Source organism: Panthera pardus, unplaced genomic scaffold (genome assembly GCF_024362965.1).
Source record: "Panthera pardus isolate Hobbes unplaced genomic scaffold, ASM2436296v1 HiC_scaffold_15, whole genome shotgun sequence".
Classification (NCBI taxonomy): Eukaryota; Metazoa; Chordata; class Mammalia; order Carnivora; family Felidae; genus Panthera; species Panthera pardus.
Genome location: NW_026526710.1, coordinates 17,446,926 through 17,463,399, shown reverse-complemented (window position 1 = coordinate 17,463,399; position 16,474 = coordinate 17,446,926). Strand labels below are relative to the sequence as shown.

Genomic DNA, 16,474 nt, shown 5'->3' with positions numbered 1-16,474 from the left:
GTAATGCCTCATTTACCTGCTAACACCGACCATAAGGAATGACCTTTTATCAACTGGTAGTTCTCCCCTCAAGTCCCCAGAGCCCCAATTTAAACTCATTGGCATATAATCTTTCTAAAATTTACTATGTGCTGCCTTCTCTTCTGGAATAAAGAGATGAAACATCACTGAAACCTTTTTTTTTCCTGAGACCCATTGTGGAAACTGGAAAGTACAGGAGGTTTAGGTGTGAGCCACAGCCCCTCCACTACTTTGCTCTGTGACCTTGGCAGGTCACTTACTTTCTCTGACCTAGATCTTCTACTTTGTATTAGAGGATACCCTGCAGATCTAGTGAAGTTGTTGCAGACACCACATATGTAGGTGGCTAGCACACAGCAGGCAGGTGCTCACCACATGGAGGCTGCCAAAATTGTTTTCTTGATGACTCCAGATCTTCACTGTGAACATCAATTATGGTTCCATGACCACTTTCTATTTATCAGTCTCTCCTCTGGTCAGGTCATCCAGAAGGCTGAGTTGGCTGTCATCTTAACTTCCTGACTATACTGTCTGGAAAGCCTCCTCCCCCAGAGACAATGCCAGTTCTCAATGCCCCTTGCTTCCCCCAAGGTTACAGAAGGAGTGCCCAGAGCAAAGCCCCAGTCAGCTGTGATGGAACTGGGAGTGTTGGGTCCATTTCTACAACAGTGGTCCTATGGGAACCTAGTTGGGCCTTCCCATGAACGTGAGAGGTGGTAGCACAATCCCGTAGTTCATTATACCTGCTGCAATTGAATCCGTTAGACTTGAGTTCAAATCCAAGCTCCGCCACTTTCTAGCTGTGTATCCTGGGGCAAGTCACCCAACCTCTCTTGGCCTCCAATTCCCAGACCATGAAGTGGAGATAGTAACAGTATCTATCTACATCATAGGGTTACAGGGATGAGCAAGGCCAGAGGTAAACTCAGACGCACCTCCTCCCCTCTTTAGCTAAGAGCCTTCATTCCTATTGTTGCTTAGCCTCTTGCTCTATGTTACAAGAATATGACAGCATGTGTAACACAGAAAACCTCACCCAGCTGCTAGAACTGGTCCCTTAGGAAAGCCCAATGAATCACCTCACTCCTAGTCTAGGAACCACAGCCCCAAATCATTCATCTATGATTACCCACAAAGGGAACTGGAGCAGGGGACATGGGGCGGATCAGTAAATCCACCCACCAGCCCATGACCTTTGCAGCAGAATTCTGCTTCCCACTTGGTGCCACCCCAGGGTGCAGACAAGTGGGCAGGCAGGCCTGCTGCAGGCTTTCATCAGCTGCAGGCAGGTTCCCTGGTGGTTAACCTGTGGGTGGACACTAGGAGGAGGAGGCTTATGGCAAAACTGCACGTAGTTCCGTTTTTTGTTTCCTTCATAAAAGGAGTAGGAGAAGGGAGGCTGCCTCCCTTTACTATAAATCAAGCCCTGCAAAAAATGGGACATCTCTAAGGAGGGGGGAGGAAGAGGGCAGAGATAAAGAGGACAGAGAAATTGGGGGAAAGGAAGAGGGATGTGATAACAGGGAAAATGAAAGGGGAAAAGTGGATAAAGGACAGGGAAAGGGGAGAATGTGGGGGCACGATGAAGGGGATGAGAGACAAGGAGAAAGAGAAATGCTTAGTTTTTTAAATAAGTCTATATACTTGATCTTAGTCAAAACCTGAGAAGCAATCTTCATAGATACGTGCAAAAAATTGCTGAAGTCAAAAAGGAATACTGAGGGAGACGGCAGCGGAATAGACAAGGCTGTAGCCCCAGCAAAACTGAGCACACAGCTGGGCTCACTAGGCTCCAAGCTTGAGGGCGGGGGCGAGGGCGGGTGGGGGAGTGAGGGCGGTGTACAGGGCACGTTTTCAAGCCCCCCTTTCCCCTTCCCTCCTCCCTACTGGGGCCTGAAGAGCCCGGCAGCCTGGGAGCTGTCCAGATTCCTGGTGCTGAAATGTATAGGCTCTTACTAGCCTGTCAGACAGAACTGCTCAGCCATTGGACAACTACTTGTTAAGCACCTACCATATGCCAGCTATTGTTCCAAGTGCCAAGGAAGGCAGCAGTGAATAAAACCGACAAAAATCTGGGCCCTTATGAAGCTTACAACCCATGGAAGAAAACAAGATAAGAGAGTAGAACTATCCATGTTGTCACTTTTTTGTTGTTGTTATAAATTGTTATAAATTATTGTTTTCAAACAAAGGTCATTTAATAAAACACAACCCTAATTAAGTAATAGCTGGTGATGGATTTTACATCTGATGCCAACACACACACACACACACACACACACACACACACACACACACAGTATGTTCTATGTATGTGATTTGTCATTTCGCTTTTAACAAAGTGCTAAATCAGTTACAATTTTCATACAATATTTAATGTGGGAAAAGGGACACATTTTATGGAGAAAAATAAAGGAGGAAGAGAATGAACAGTTTGGCAAATGCACCCCTAAACAATGGTCACATGCTGCTCTCCAGAGAGGTGACACAGTGGTACAGGATGCCAAAGTTGGGAGTGAGCCCTTATATAAAGGATGTGCTGACATTGGGTCACAGGTCACAGGGACTTTCAGTTGAATGACCCATCAGAGGCCAGACTCCAACCCTGGCCTGTCCCCTCTCTGGGTGATACTCATTCCTTCAACCTCAGGCCATCTGGGTCCCTACTGTGCCAGAGAAGTGAGTTTCCACCCTGTGTGTCCAGCACCAGTTTAGTTCTGGATGATTTGAGACACTGGGCTCACTTCTGCTTCATCAGTGGGTTAACTCAGGCAACTGACTTCCTCACTTTACTCATCTATAAAATAGCAACAATGATCCTTGCCTAGTGAACAAGGGTTGAGGAGGTACCAAGGAGAAAGTGGTGGCTGAGTTCTCTTTGCTATATACATGGCGGGGGAGGGGAGGATTCCCCCTTACTGAGGTCTCATTCTTTAGAGTCTCCAGTGCTCAACACAGGGTCTAACCCCATAGATGCTGAATGAATGAAGTGAGTGACATTAATGTTTGGTTGATGTTCATGGAGAACTGCGCTGCTTTATCCTTCACATTGAAGCCCTGTTCCTGAAGAGCACTAATCTTATGGTCCACAGGGGTTCTGGATAGTTTTGCCCCAAGCATCTTTGCTACAAGCATTTTTACCACATAACTAACTGGCCATGAAACAATTTTTCCTTAAAAGATAAAAAAAAAAAAATAACTGGCTGGCAGTTTGGTTTGATAGTTTGTTGATTTCATCAACTAGCTGACAGTTTGGTTTCATTTCTCCATTGACATAGTGCTCCCGTTTGTATATAATATAAACTGCAGCCATTATAATGGTCTATACAGTTGTGCAGTCTTTTTAAAAAATTTTTAAATGTTTTTTAAACTTATTTTTGAAGTAGGGAGAGACAGAGCATGAGCGGGGGAGGAGCAGACAGAGAGGGAGACATAGAATTTGAAGCAGACTCCAGGTTCCAAGCTGTCAGCACAGAGCCCGATGCGGGGCTCGAACTCACAAAATGTGAGATCACGACCTGAGCCGAAGTCGGACGCTTAACCGACTGGGCCACCCAGGCGCCCCCAGTGGTGCAGTCTTGAACCCACATTTCCCATAGAACTTTGGGATGCCTATCAGTGGTCATGTGGCAATATGCCAAGAACAAACAACAGAGTAGAAGGCTTTCACAATGCAATACAAAACTCAGTTACAAATATGCATCCTAGTATTTGGAAATGGATACCTCTCTTAATGAAGGAAAAACTGTGATGCTAAATGAGATGAGTCAGCAAGCAAAAAATGTGTAATACTATGAACAAATGACTTTGAGGTAAGTGCTTAGGTACAATCCACAAAATAAAGTCAATTATTTGCAGTATTGCCATGAATGTACACACATTTAAAATGCATTCAAATATTTTTGTATTTTGCAATAGTCTTTTAAAATTTTGTTTCTCAGTGGCACCTAGCTGGTTCAGTCAGGATAATGTGTGATTCTTGATCTAGGGGTTGTGAGTTCAAGCCCCACGTTGGGTGTAGAGCTTACTTAAAAAATTGTTATTCATTTTTCATGTTTCATTATGTCCTTTTAAGTGAATGTCCTTCTTTTATTTTTCGTGATTTTGTCTGAGAAAAACAGACAAGATCCAAAGGAGCCCAGACGGCAGCCCAGGAAGAACACAGGGGTGTTCTGAGTGGGTCCTTCAGTGTGGACTACCATGGGAGACACTTGGGGTCAAGAAGGACTTATGGTCAAACAGGCTTGGGCAACTCAGCACACTCCACCTACCTCAGGAGATTTTCAGTGTTCATTGCCAGTCCAAGCTCCAGGAGCCCTATTTAACTCATTTAGCCATGAAACTCCTCTTTTCCTCTCCTTTTGGAGGAACACTTATCATCCTCAAGAAGGTGCCTTAGGAAATGCTGGACTAGGATTTGGGAAGGACTTGAGGATTCTTGTCGCAGGGAGACAATTTTAGAGGTTTATGGGATTCTGTAACCTCCATGTTTTGTGTGTGCCTATCACACAGTAGGTGCTCAGTAAACATATAATGGATGGATGGATGGATGGATGGATGATTATGTTGTTCTCATTTCCAAATGGTAAAAATTGAGGGGAGGAAGGTGAAAGAGATGTGAAGCCCAAGGACTTAGGACAGAACCATTTTAGTTCCTTTTAGACCACAAGTTTGGCTGGAGAACTGATGGAATTCATTCATTCATTCATTCAACCAATGACAACATAGAGTGGTTAAGTGCAGTGTGGTAGATTAGCACTAAAGACTCAGAGAGGATAATTAACTAAATGCAGGGGTAAAGGAGGCCAGAAATGGCTTCCTAGATGTGAGTCAAATGGGCCCTTTGGAATAATGAACTCAGGGTTCCCACTCTCATGTTATTTTTCCAACCACACAAATCATGCTTGGGATTTCTTGCTTGGAATCCACAGGCAGCTGTGATCCCATGGTTGTAACGCCCTGACCTTGATAGAATCCATCTTGGCCCCCTCCCCTCTTTTACCCAGCCCCTCTCACCACTCTCCCTTGCTGTCAGCTGCACATCCTACACATGCAGAGGATATATCTGCATTATGCAGATGACTGAAAAGATTCAAAGGAGTCTGGCTCTTCTGGCAAAGTTCCAAGCAGAATGACAAGTAAATGGGGAGCCACTTGAGAGCATGGAGGCCCTGCTCAAGCCCCCCAGATGCCATTCTCAGAAGCCTCGACCAGACACTCACCTCCATCCTCCCAGCACCGACTGCAAACCAGCCCCTCTGCCCCCTGCAAACAGACTCATGACTGGATCTTTAAATGGGGGGAAAAATGCTTCATCATGTTCTGCTTCCATTCGAAACTAGAAACTCCCTTCCCCCTCCTTGCTCCTCCCAGGCGCACTCTCCTTCCAGTAAAACATGGTTAAAGGGACAGCACCATCACTTCTTCATCTCTGAGGGTCTGCTTAGAACCAGCGGTCTGGGAATGAGGCAGAGGGCAAGGGGAAACAAACTGGCAGAGGTCTTTTCTGGGGGGATCTATCTGTCTCCATCCTGGGGATCCCACCAAAGGAAAACCAGTGTAAAGTGGAAGTGTAGTGGGGGTTGAGATAAGTGCCTCAGGGACGCTCAGATCTGGGAGGAGAGGCTTAAAGCTCCCTCCCAGAAAAAGACTGTGGGGGTCCTTTCAGCTATCAAAGGAGGAGTGGGACAGCCCAGGTGTGTGTAAGTGGGAGAACATCATAGAAAACATGGGACTGGAACCCCTTGCAGAAGATCAAGGGGCTGTGTCCCTGACTCCCAGAGTGACCCCGCCAGATTATTCACCGCCCCCTCCTCGGTTTTCATCTGCATAACACATACGCATACCTCCCTCCCCTCCCCCCCCAAGGAAAAGGCAGAGATTAACCCCTTTTTCCCCCTAGAAAGAACAGACCCTGTCCTCGGTGCTGAAGCGACAGACGCAGCCTGCCCCCACTCCCAAGGAATTTCACATGAGAATGAAAGCCCAAGAAAAAGTCATAGAACACCAGCAGCTGCAGGGCACCCCAAATTCCAGGGACCCCTTTTCTATCTGACCCTCTGTTAGGGCTTATGGGGGTAAGGGATTTTGGTACCCTGAAAGCATTCCACCACTTAGCTGGGGGCGAAAAGGGATGCCTATCGCCGCACCCACTTCTCTGCTGTGGGAGTAGGGGAGAGATGACAAAGTCGAAGTGGAGGGAAGATGGACTTCCTAGTTGTGCGAAAGCAGCTGCCATATCCACGGGCAGTATATGGGTCCCCTTTCCTAGTTCAGCCAGAGACACCCCCCCCACACACACACACAAAGCAAAAGCTGGGGGGGGGGGGAGGGGGTTTCTAGTTGCAGCCTGTCCCAGGGCAGGGCCCCCTCTTGGTACAGACAGGAAAATCAGGGGTGGGGGACACAGCTTGTCCAAGGTCATTTGGCCAGCAAACTGTGGAGCTGACTTCAGTGTGCAGACCCTGGCCTGAATTCTCTCTCACACAGCCCATGTTCCTCCTGCCTATTCATGGCATCCTCTGCCTCTTTCACTGAGGGTCCCCCTTGCTGGGGCCAGCTGCAGAGCCTACCTCCTCCTATACTGTGGAGACCACTGTGTCTCCCATCTGGGCTCCCCTTTCACCATCTTCTGAAGTGTTTCCCATACCCCCAATTCAGGGTAGCCTTGCCCCCCTTCCCAACTCCAAGTCCCCCTCCCCTATTCCGCAGCCGGCTGCAGTTTCTTGAGGCCTCTCCTGGTGGGTCCCAAGCTATTAGGGAAAAAGTGTACCTCCATTCAGGAGTCTTCTATCTCTACCTTCTGCAGCACCCATCATGAGTCCATTTAGGATTACTTTGCTCCCTCCCTTATTCTGGGCCATCTCCAGACACGCTACACCCCCTATCTGAAGGTCCTAACTTTCAGGAAAATTTTGTGCCCCCCCATTCAGGGGTCCCTCATCCTACTGACTACAGAGTCATCCATCACTCCATCCCAAAGGCGACCTGCCCCTATTCCCACCAGGACTCCTTGTCATCTCCCCATTTCGGACCCCTTTTCTGTTTCCGAACACAGTAGCAGGGTCTTCGGACTCGCACCCAGGGGTCCCCGCCATTCCACTCCAGGAGTCCTCTACCCCCTAACTCGATCTCAGGGTGGTCCTCTGACGTCGCGTTGATTCATTCCCCTTCAATCCAGAGTCCCCCTGCCCCGCCCCTCTCACTGCGGCGGAGCTGCCGGACCCGGGCCGCGGGGGAGGAGGGAGAGAGGGCGGGGCCCTCCTCCCCCGCCCCCCCCAACTGCCTAGGGGCTGGACCCGACCGGGCTGCTATAAAAAGGCCGGCATCCCAGTGCTGCCGCAGTGCCGCCCGCCCCGTCTCGGCCTCGGGCTTCCCCCTCCACCGGCGGCCGCACCTGCTCCGGCCATGATGAGCTTCAGCGGCGCGGACGCGCTGCTGGGCGCCCCGTTCGCGCCGCTACATGGAGGCGGCAGCCTGCACTACGCGCTGGCCCGCAAGGGCGGAGCGCGTTCTGCTGCCGGCTCATCCAGCGGCTTCCACTCCTGGGCGCGGACATCCGTGAGCTCCGTATCGGCCTCGCCGGGCCGCTTCCGCGGTGCAGGAGCCACCTCGAGCACCGACTCGCTAGATACGTTGAGCAACGGACCGGAGGGCTGCGTGGTGGCAGCAGCGGCAGCCCGCAGCGAGAAGGAGCAGCTGCAGGCGCTGAACGACCGCTTCGCAGGCTACATCGACAAGGTGCGGCAGCTCGAAGCACATAACCGCAGCCTGGAAGGCGAGGCGGCGGCGCTGCGGCAGCAGCAGGCGGGCCGCTCCGCCATGGGCGAGCTGTATGAGCGAGAGGTACGCGAGATGCGCGGTGCAGTGCTGCGCCTAGGCGCGGCGCGCGGCCAGCTGCGCCTGGAGCAGGAGCACCTGCTGGAAGACATCGCGCACGTGCGCCAGCGCCTAGACGACGAGGCCCGGCAGCGGGAGGAAGCTGAGGCGGCAGCGCGCGCACTCGCGCGCTTTGCGCAGGAGGCTGAGGCGGCACGCGTCGAGCTGCAGAAGAAAGCGCAAGCACTGCAGGAAGAGTGCGGCTACCTGCGGCGTCACCACCAGGAGGAGGTGGGCGAGCTGCTCGGCCAGATCCAGGGCTGCGGCGCCGCGCAGGCGCAGGCGCAGGCCGAGGCGCGCGACGCCCTTAAGTGCGACGTGACGTCGGCGCTGCGCGAAATCCGCGCGCAACTCGAAGGCCACGCGGTGCAGAGCACGCTTCAGTCGGAGGAGTGGTTCCGAGGTTTGTAGGCGCGCGGTGGTGTGGGCGGGGGGCGCCCCCTGGTGGCCTGGCAGGGTGGACTCCCAGGGTGAAGGGGGCAGGGCTGGAGGGTGTACTGCTCAGCTTCCCCTGCAAAGTGCATTCCCCTTAGTTAAACGACAGTTTCACTCTGGGTCTCTGGAGATAACCCCCTTCCCTTCCCTGCAGCTCTGGGTTCTCCTTTGGCTGCCCTCCTCCAGGGGCCTTATAGCTGTCCTGAAGCTCTGGATCCCCTCTGTCCCCCGCCCAAGATTGGATAACCCCACTCTGAGGCCCCTTTCCATCAGGTTCCTAACACAGTTCCAAAGCAGTGACGGCTTCCAGTCACAGGCACTGAGGACTCTTTGCCCTTCAAAGTAACATGCCTTCCCTGCCCAACACTGCCCATCCCCCTTGCCTGCACCCTGCAGGGGACCCCATTCTCCAGACTCCTATTAGGCTGCTCCCCAGTGAGGGATCATCACCTCAGCGAATGGGTATGTGAGGCTGAGGTGGCCCCTTAATGTCCTCTCTCCACTTGAGAAGCTGGGAGCCTCTTAAGTTCCCCCCTCCTCCCAACTCCATGATGCTCTGAGTCAGCTAGATTGCAGCAGCAGCAGCTCCGAAGCTGTGCCCAGCACCTGCAGGGTGACCTTGACTAACACTTGCCTTCTCTGGTTTTCATTTCTTTGGGGGTTAAAAGGGGAGGCGGTTGACCAGCTGAGCCTCTTACTCAGGGGAGCTATATGATCCTTCCTGAAACTCTGTATACAACTTTTGCATTTTTCTTGGGAGAGGGTGCAGAGGCTCCAGCGATTTTCAAACAGGTCTGTGATCCACAATGGGTAAGGGTCCTCACCCACTTTGATGGTTTCTAAGTCTTTGCCCAACACTAGCAGGGAAAGCCAGGAAAGCTAGAACTTAGATGCATGGTTTTTCCCATTACTTTTCCTCTCCTTTGTAGTGGCAGAACCTTCCCCTCCCCCATCTCTGCAGCAAGACACCTCCCACAGCAAACCTCTCTGCTCTCTTGGGCTTTGCCCTTCACATAGACAAACCATCCCAGGACTTCTGGCCCATCCAACTGGCTTCCCTTCTCCCTGGTCCACCCTCCCGACTCAGGCCCTGGGTGTTACTATTTTGGGATGCAGGATATTCACTTTCAGGAGATGTAGATTAGTCTCCAGACCTCCACTGATCCTGAGAGATCTTCTGGGAACCAGCAGCCCATTGCTCACAGGGGCCAGGGTGTGGCTGTCCTTGGCACAGGGACTCCTGTGCTAGAGAATGCACAGCCAGGTGGGGGAAGGGACAGAGGAGATGGCGCATGGGCCCCAGGCTCTGCGGTGACCTTGGGTTCTACAGAGACAAAAACCTGCAAGAAAGGGGCTATGGCTATATAGTAGCTCATAGCACCTTTATACCTCCAAAGGTCACAGGCTTATTAACTTGTTCAGCCACATGCTCAGAGTTAAGCCCTGTACGCCAAGTTTCACATTTAAACACTAGCACCGCCAGCCCTTGCTGGGGAGCTGAACTGGGTATTAGGACCAGAACTGGGGGCTTCTTCTGCCTTATGAGTTTTCAGATCCTGAATTGGGGGAGACAATCTAATCTTTGGAACCAGATAGACACTAGATTTGAATCTTAGCTCTACTGCTTACTAGCTAGGTGGCCTTGGATAGTAGTAATTTGCCTATCACAAAGGATAGGGTGGATTAAGAACCCAAGATGGCACCAGGCACCCAGTAGGTCCTCAACCCACGTGTGTCACCTTTTGGATCAGTAGAATCCAAATCCAGGTGTGTCTAACTCTGTTCCTTGTCTCCTTCTTCCCCAGTGAGGCTGGACAGACTCTCAGAGGCAGCCAAGGTGAACACAGATGCCATGCGCTCAGCACAGGAGGAGATAACTGAGTATCGGCGCCAGCTACAGGCCAGGACCACAGAGCTGGAGGCGCTCAAAGGCACCAAGGACTCATTAGAGAGGCAACGCTCTGAGCTGGAGGACCGTCATCAGGCCGATATCGCATCCTACCAGGTGGGCAGGGGTGGAGCAGAGACCAGACTACCTTACCTGGTTGGGTTATCCTGAACAAGTCACTGCCCCTCTCTCGGCAGGGTTGTGGTGGTGAAGACCATGGGCCTTGGAGTCAGTCAGACATATGAGGGGTACCACTGTGTCTTTCTAGCTGAGTGGCCCCAGGAAAGTTACCTGCTTTATCTGAATCCGAATTCCTTTAATGCAATGAAGAAAAAAAAAAAAGAATGCCCACTTTGCTCTGCAAAGGTTAAAGAGATGGGCAAACTTTTCATGAGCTGTGTGTGAGCCTGCTCAGCAGGGTCTTAGTCACAGTGCACATCTGGTAAATAATAACCAGTGTCTGGGAGTGAGCGTAGCCTGGGGAAGGCCTTGGCAGATTCCTTGCATTAAAGACAACTGGCAAAAGAAAATAACACTTTGAAAGAACGTATTATGCAAGTATGGTGATTGTGGTGATTGTGGATAAATTAGAGAACGGAGAAAGCAGAAAGGAGGCAATAAAAATCAGCCATAATGTTTCACTTTAAGCCGGGCTAAGTGAGCCTGGGGACGGGAGAAGCTTCCACTGGTATTTAACCTGCTTCTGTGTGTTGCTTCAGTCATCAGCTGCGGGTGCTTCCTCAGCCCTATCTGGCAGGCACTTGGGAGCATTGGGAGCCAAAGCAGACAAGGCTGTGTTCCTGCTGAGCATTTTCTAAGCTTAAAAGATCTGTAAAACGTCACCCATCATTCCTGGTGTGTTTCATTCGAGACCACTCCCCAGGTTGAGGTCATATACATACACGGCAGGATTTTTGCTTCAGCTGGTTTCCATGTCCATGAATGAGGCTGCCACAGCTTTGACAGCATGGCCCCAGTGAGACTGGCTAGATTGAACTGTTTTGGGTTTGCACAGTCTGCCCCAGCTTCTCTGGTGCTGAAGGCCAGGCACTGGCTGGTGCGTGACATGTGTGTGTGACCTCTCCTCCCCAGGAAGCCATCCAGCAGCTGGACACCGAGCTGAGGAACACCAAGTGGGAAATGGCAGCCCAGCTCCGAGAGTACCAGGACCTGCTCAATGTCAAGATGGCTCTGGATATTGAGATCGCTGCTTACAGGTGAGGTGGGCCAGGGGCCTTTGGGATGATGGGGAGCCCTTGCGTTCTTATGAGAAGCGAAGCACTGAGTTTCAAGTTCCCAGCAAGGTGGCCTGCCTGTCTTAGCAAAAAGAATTTTTTTTATTGTGGTAAAATGTGTATAACACAAAATTTGCTATTTAACCATTTTTAAGTGTACAGTTCAGTGGCCTTGAGTACACTTACATTGTTGTGCAACAGTCACCACCATCTATCTCTAGAACTTTTTTCATCTTCCCAAATTGAAATCCTGTGCTTGATAATGAATAACTCCCCACTGCCCTTTCCTCCCTTCCTCTGGCCCTGGCAACCATCATCCTGATTTCTAAGAGAAATAAGTCTTGAGAGTGGCTTATTTTCATTCTGACAGTGATTTAGAGGATTAATGTTCCTCATCCCTCCCCAAATCCAACTGACTAGAGGTCTGCTTTGGAGGGAAGGGAGATATTTCAGTTGTCAGGGGCCTTTACAATTCTCTTAGTGTTTTTTAGCTCCCTGAGCTTTGGTTTTCCGGGGAAATAAAATGGGGATGATAATAACAGTACTGTTGTTGGGTTGTCAGGAGGAGGTGCTAATCCAGTTCCTGAGCGGATCTCAGTACCGCTGGGTTGTCACAGAGCAAGCCCTCAGGAAATGGTAGCCAGGAGAAGGTCATGAGACCTCCCAATTTAGCAATCTCTTGCTAAAGAGCAGGCTGACCCCCTGAAGACCTGTCCCAGTTGCTGGCTTTACTTCTCACCTCTTGGGTCTAGTTTGTAATCTTGGTGCTCAGAGTGTGGTCCATGAACCAGCACAACCGGCATCTTCCACAAGTATGTTAGAAAGTCAGACTCTCAGGTCCCACCCCAGATTTACTGAATCAGAATCTGCATTTTAACTAGATCGCTGGGGGATGTGTATGCTGTTAAATTTGCAAAGCACTGGTCTCTAGGGGTAACCCCTATACCTACTGTGAGGCAGGTACTGCCAGGTTCTTTTTATTCATTATCTCACTGAAACAATCCTCTGAGGTAGGGACTCTTAGTGACCCTCTTTTTGCCAATGAAGAAACTTGAGGCTTAAAGTGTTTGAGTGGCTTGGCTGAGGTCACATATCTACTGAGTAGGAAAGGGTAGAAACTGCTGCCCCCTCCCTATTCCTAAAACTCAAAGAATGAGAATATAAGGTGAAAAGAGACCCTTGACATTCCAATGGGTATATTCTGAGACCTGTTAATCACAAATTTATAAATGTGGAATTGTTTGCTCAGGCTCCCATCTTCCTCTTAAATGTTTTAGTTGAGGGACAATTAATGTAATTTTTGTTAATGCAGGTGCTCTCTCTTGAGGACCATGTTTTTGTGCATGTTAGGGGAGGTTGTTTTATAAGTTTCATACTTAGCTGCAATAAAACCCCAGTGCCATTGGGGTGCAGATTCTGGGTAGTTCCTGGGATGATTTGCCAAGTGACATTTTCCGGTCTCAAAGTGCCCACTATTCACATTCCTTCCTCCACCAAAGTCCATACCGTTGGATTCTATGGGCCTTCAGAGTAACTCAAGAAGACCCCCAATCCATCGATCTGTTCTGAGTTAATAATAATAATGTGTTCCATTATCCATTCTGCAGAAAACTCCTGGAGGGCGAAGAGTGTCGGATTGGCTTTGGCCCCAGTCCTTTCTCCCTTCCAGAAGCACTCCCCAAAATTCCCTCTGCAGCCACTCACATAAAGGTCAAAAGTGAAGAGAAGATCAAGGTGGTAGAAAAGTCAGAGAAGGAAACTGTGATTTTGGAGGAACAGACAGAGGAGATCCAAGTGACTGAAGAAGTGACTGAAGAAGAAGAGAAAGAGGCCAAAGAGGAGAAGGGTGAGGAGGAGGAAGCAGAAGGAGGAGAAGAAGAAACAAAATCTCCCTCAGCAGAAGAGGCTGCATCTCCAGAGAAGGAGGAGGCCAAGTCACCAGTTGGAGCCAAGTCCCCGGTGAAGGAAGAAGCTAAGTCCCCAGCCGAGGCCAAGTCCCCAGTGAAGGAAGAGGCTAAGTCACCAGAAAAGGCTAAGTCACCCATGAAAGAAGAAGCAAAATCACCAGCTGAGGCCAAGTCCCCTGTGAAGGAAGAGGCCAAGTCTCCAGCTGAGGTGAAGTCCCCTGAGAAAGCTAAATCCCCTGTGAAAGAAGAAGCAAAATCCCCAACTGAGGTGAAGTCTCCAGAGAAGACCAAGTCCCCTGCGAAGGAAGAAGCAAAGTCCCCAGTGGAGGCCAAGTCCCCAGAGAAGGCCAAGTCCCCTGTGAAGGAAGAGGCCAAGTCCCCAGAGAAGGCCAAGTCCCCTGTGAAGGAAGAGGCCAAGTCCCCAGAGAAGGCCAAGTCTCCAGTGAAGGAAGAGGCCAAGTCCCCAGAGAAGGCCAAGTCCCCTGTGAAGGAAGAAGCCAAGTCCCCAGAGAAGGCCAAGTCTCCAGTGAAGGAAGAGGCCAAATCCCCTGAGAAGGCCAAGTCCCCTGTGAAGGAAGAAGCCAAGTCCCCAGAGAAGGCCAAGTCCCCTGTGAAGGAAGAGGCCAAATCCCCTGAGAAGGCCAAGTCCCCAGAGAAGGCCAAGTCCCCTGTGAAGGAAGAGGCCAAGTCCCCAGAGAAGGCCAAGTCCCCTGTGAAGGAAGAGGCCAAATCCCCTGAGAAGGCCAAGTCCCCAGAGAAGGCCAAGTCCCCTGTGAAGGAAGAGGCCAAATCCCCTGAGAAGGCCAAGTCCCCTGTGAAGGAAGAGGCCAAGTCCCCTGAGAAGGCCAAGTCCCCAGAGAAGGCCAAGTCCCCTGTGAAGGAAGAGGCCAAATCCCCTGAGAAGGCCAAGTCCCCAGTGAAGGAAGAGGCCAAATCCCCAGAGAAGGCCAAGTCCCCTGTGAAGGAAGAGGCCAAGTCCCCTGACAAGGCCAAGTCCCCTGTGAAGGAAGAGGCCAAATCCCCTGAGAAGGCCAAGTCCCCAGAAGCCAAGACCCCAGCAAAGGAGGAAGAAAGGTCCCCTGCAGACATCAAATCTCCTGAAAAGGCAAAAAGCCCTGTCAAGGAGGAGGTCAAGTCCCCAGAGAAGGTGAAATCTCCTGTGAAGGAGGAGACCAAGGCTTCTGAGAAAGAGGTCACAAAGAAGGAAGAGGCAAAGTCCCCCGTGAAGGAGGAAGAGAAACCCCAGGAAGTGAAAGTCAAAGAGCCCCCGAAGAAGGTCGAGGAAGAGAAAGCTCCAGCCACACCAAAACCTGAGGAGAAGAAGGACAGCAAGAAAGATGAGGTGCCCAAGAAGGAGACTCCAAAGTCTGAGGTCCAGGAAAAGAAGGAACCTGCTGTGGAGAAGCCCAAAGAATCCAAGGTTGAAGCCAAGAAAGAGGCTGAAGATAAGAAAAAAGCAGTGACCCCAGAGAAGGAGGCTCCTGCCAAGGTGAAGGAGGAGGCCAAGCCCAAAGAGAAGGCTGAGGTGGCCAAGAAGGAGCCAGATGATGCCAAGGCCAAAGAACCCAGCAAAGCAGCAGAGAAGGAGCCAGAAAAGCCAAAGAAGGAAGAGACACCAGCAGCACCTGAGAAAAAAGATGCCAAGGAGGAGAAGACCACAGAGGCCAAGAAGCCTGAAGAGAAACCCAAAGAGGAGCCTGGCAAGGAGGCCCCCACACCTGGCAAAGCCAAGACGGAAAAGGCTGAGAAATCCTCTAGCACAGACCAGAAAGACAGCAGGCCTCCAGAGAAGGCCACAGAAGACAAGGCCTCCAAGGGGGAGAAGTAAGGCAGGGAGAAAGGACTATCCAGAACAGCCAAAGAAACTCAGGAGGGTCTGGGAGCTCAAGAGTTGACATAACAAATTTTCATGTTTTTCTCCCTTTTCTTTATATAAGAAACTCTGCTTAGACGATGGGCCCTCCTTCACCAAACAGAAATTTCTATTAGCAATATGTTAGCAAGAGAGGGTATTCCCGACCCCCCAACTCCACACCCCAAACCCTCCCCAGGCGATGGACAATTATGTTATGATAGCTTATGTAGCCGAATGTGATATACGCCGAATGCCACATGTAAACACTTGAGTATACAAACTGACCCCCTCCTTTCTAAATAAGTGCATTTATTTCCTGTATGTGCAACTGACAGATGACCGCAATAATGAATGAGCAGTTAGAAACACATAATGCTTGAGATGTCTTAACTTATTCCTGAATGCCTTCTGTTTTCCAAAGGAGTGGCCGAGCCCTTGCCCAGAGCTCTCTATCCTGGAAGAGCTGGAGCAGGTGGGGCTGTGCACTGGCCACTGAATCATGCCAGGGAGCACTTTTCCACTGGAGTTCACTTTCAATTGCTTCTGTGCAATAAAACCAAGTGCTTATAAAATGAAAATGTTTCTGTTGTTATTTATTCTCTTTCCCCAGGCAGGTTGGGGGACAGGGCCAGGGGAAGTCTAGATGTCACACTCAAGACAGCAGAGGACTGAGTAAGCATCAGAGGTCTCATGCAGGTATGGGACCAGTTAATGTGGTCTTTCTTGGGCTATTTCCTGGCATAAATCATGTGCCAGGCAATGTGCTTTATTTTTAGGATCTTGTAGATAAGTGGTCTGGTGTATGGTTTCACAGGGTGGTTCATGGATCACCTATATCAGCATCATCTGGGAGCCATATAAAAATGAAGATTCTGGATGTCTCGGTTGAGCATCCGCCTTTTGATTTTGGCTCAGGTAATGATCCAGGGTCATGGGATGAAGCCCCATGTCAGGCTCTCCCTCTGAAGGAGAGAAGATTCTCTCTCCCTCTGACACTCTCACCCTACTCACAGGCACACTGTCTCTAAAATTAAAAAAAGAAAAAGTAGATTCCTTGTTTCCATTGTAGACCATTGAATCAAAATTTGAGGGGTAAGCCTGGGAAAGTACATGCTTTACCAACTCTCACTTGATTCTGATGCACCCTGACACCTGAGAATAGGTGAGGTCCTTTGAATATTAAAGTCCATTTATAGAGCTCTATGTCCTCTTTTGTAAGGAGGGATGAGTCTTCTGAATGAGGGGCCATATGTTG

General features: G+C 50.3%; 1 protein-coding gene across 3 annotated transcripts; it reads left to right on the top strand.

Annotated features, from left to right (window-relative positions):
- Positions 1–7,361: 7,361 nt before the first annotated feature.
- On the top strand, positions 7,362–15,797 carry NEFH (neurofilament heavy chain). Of its 3 annotated transcripts, none has more exons than XM_053902183.1 (5): positions 7,362–8,302; positions 10,140–10,339; positions 11,315–11,439; positions 13,065–14,136; positions 14,392–15,797. In XM_053902183.1, the coding sequence occupies exons 1-5, from the start codon at positions 7,429–7,431 to the stop codon at positions 15,190–15,192; spliced, it is 3,072 nt and encodes a 1,023-aa protein (XP_053758158.1). In that variant the 5' UTR covers positions 7,362–7,428; the 3' UTR covers positions 15,193–15,797. The 3 variants fall into 3 exon arrangements, with proteins under 3 accessions (XP_053758158.1, XP_053758157.1, XP_019282128.2); XM_053902182.1 differs by having other exon boundaries at positions 13,065–14,238; XM_019426583.2 differs by having other exon boundaries at positions 13,065–15,797.
- Positions 15,798–16,474: the final 677 nt, after the last annotated feature.

Excerpts from the sequence above, each read along its gene's own strand:
- NEFH (XM_019426583.2), top strand. The coding sequence starts at position 7,429 with ATGATGAGCTTCAGCGGCGCGGACGCGCTGCTGGGCGCCCCGTTCGCG. Across the intron at positions 10,340-11,314 it reads CCGATATCGCATCCTACCAG|GAAGCCATCCAGCAGCTGGA; the intron begins GTGGGCAGGGGT and ends TCTCCTCCCCAG. Across the intron at positions 11,440-13,064 it reads ATTGAGATCGCTGCTTACAG|AAAACTCCTGGAGGGCGAAG; the intron begins GTGAGGTGGGCC and ends TCCATTCTGCAG.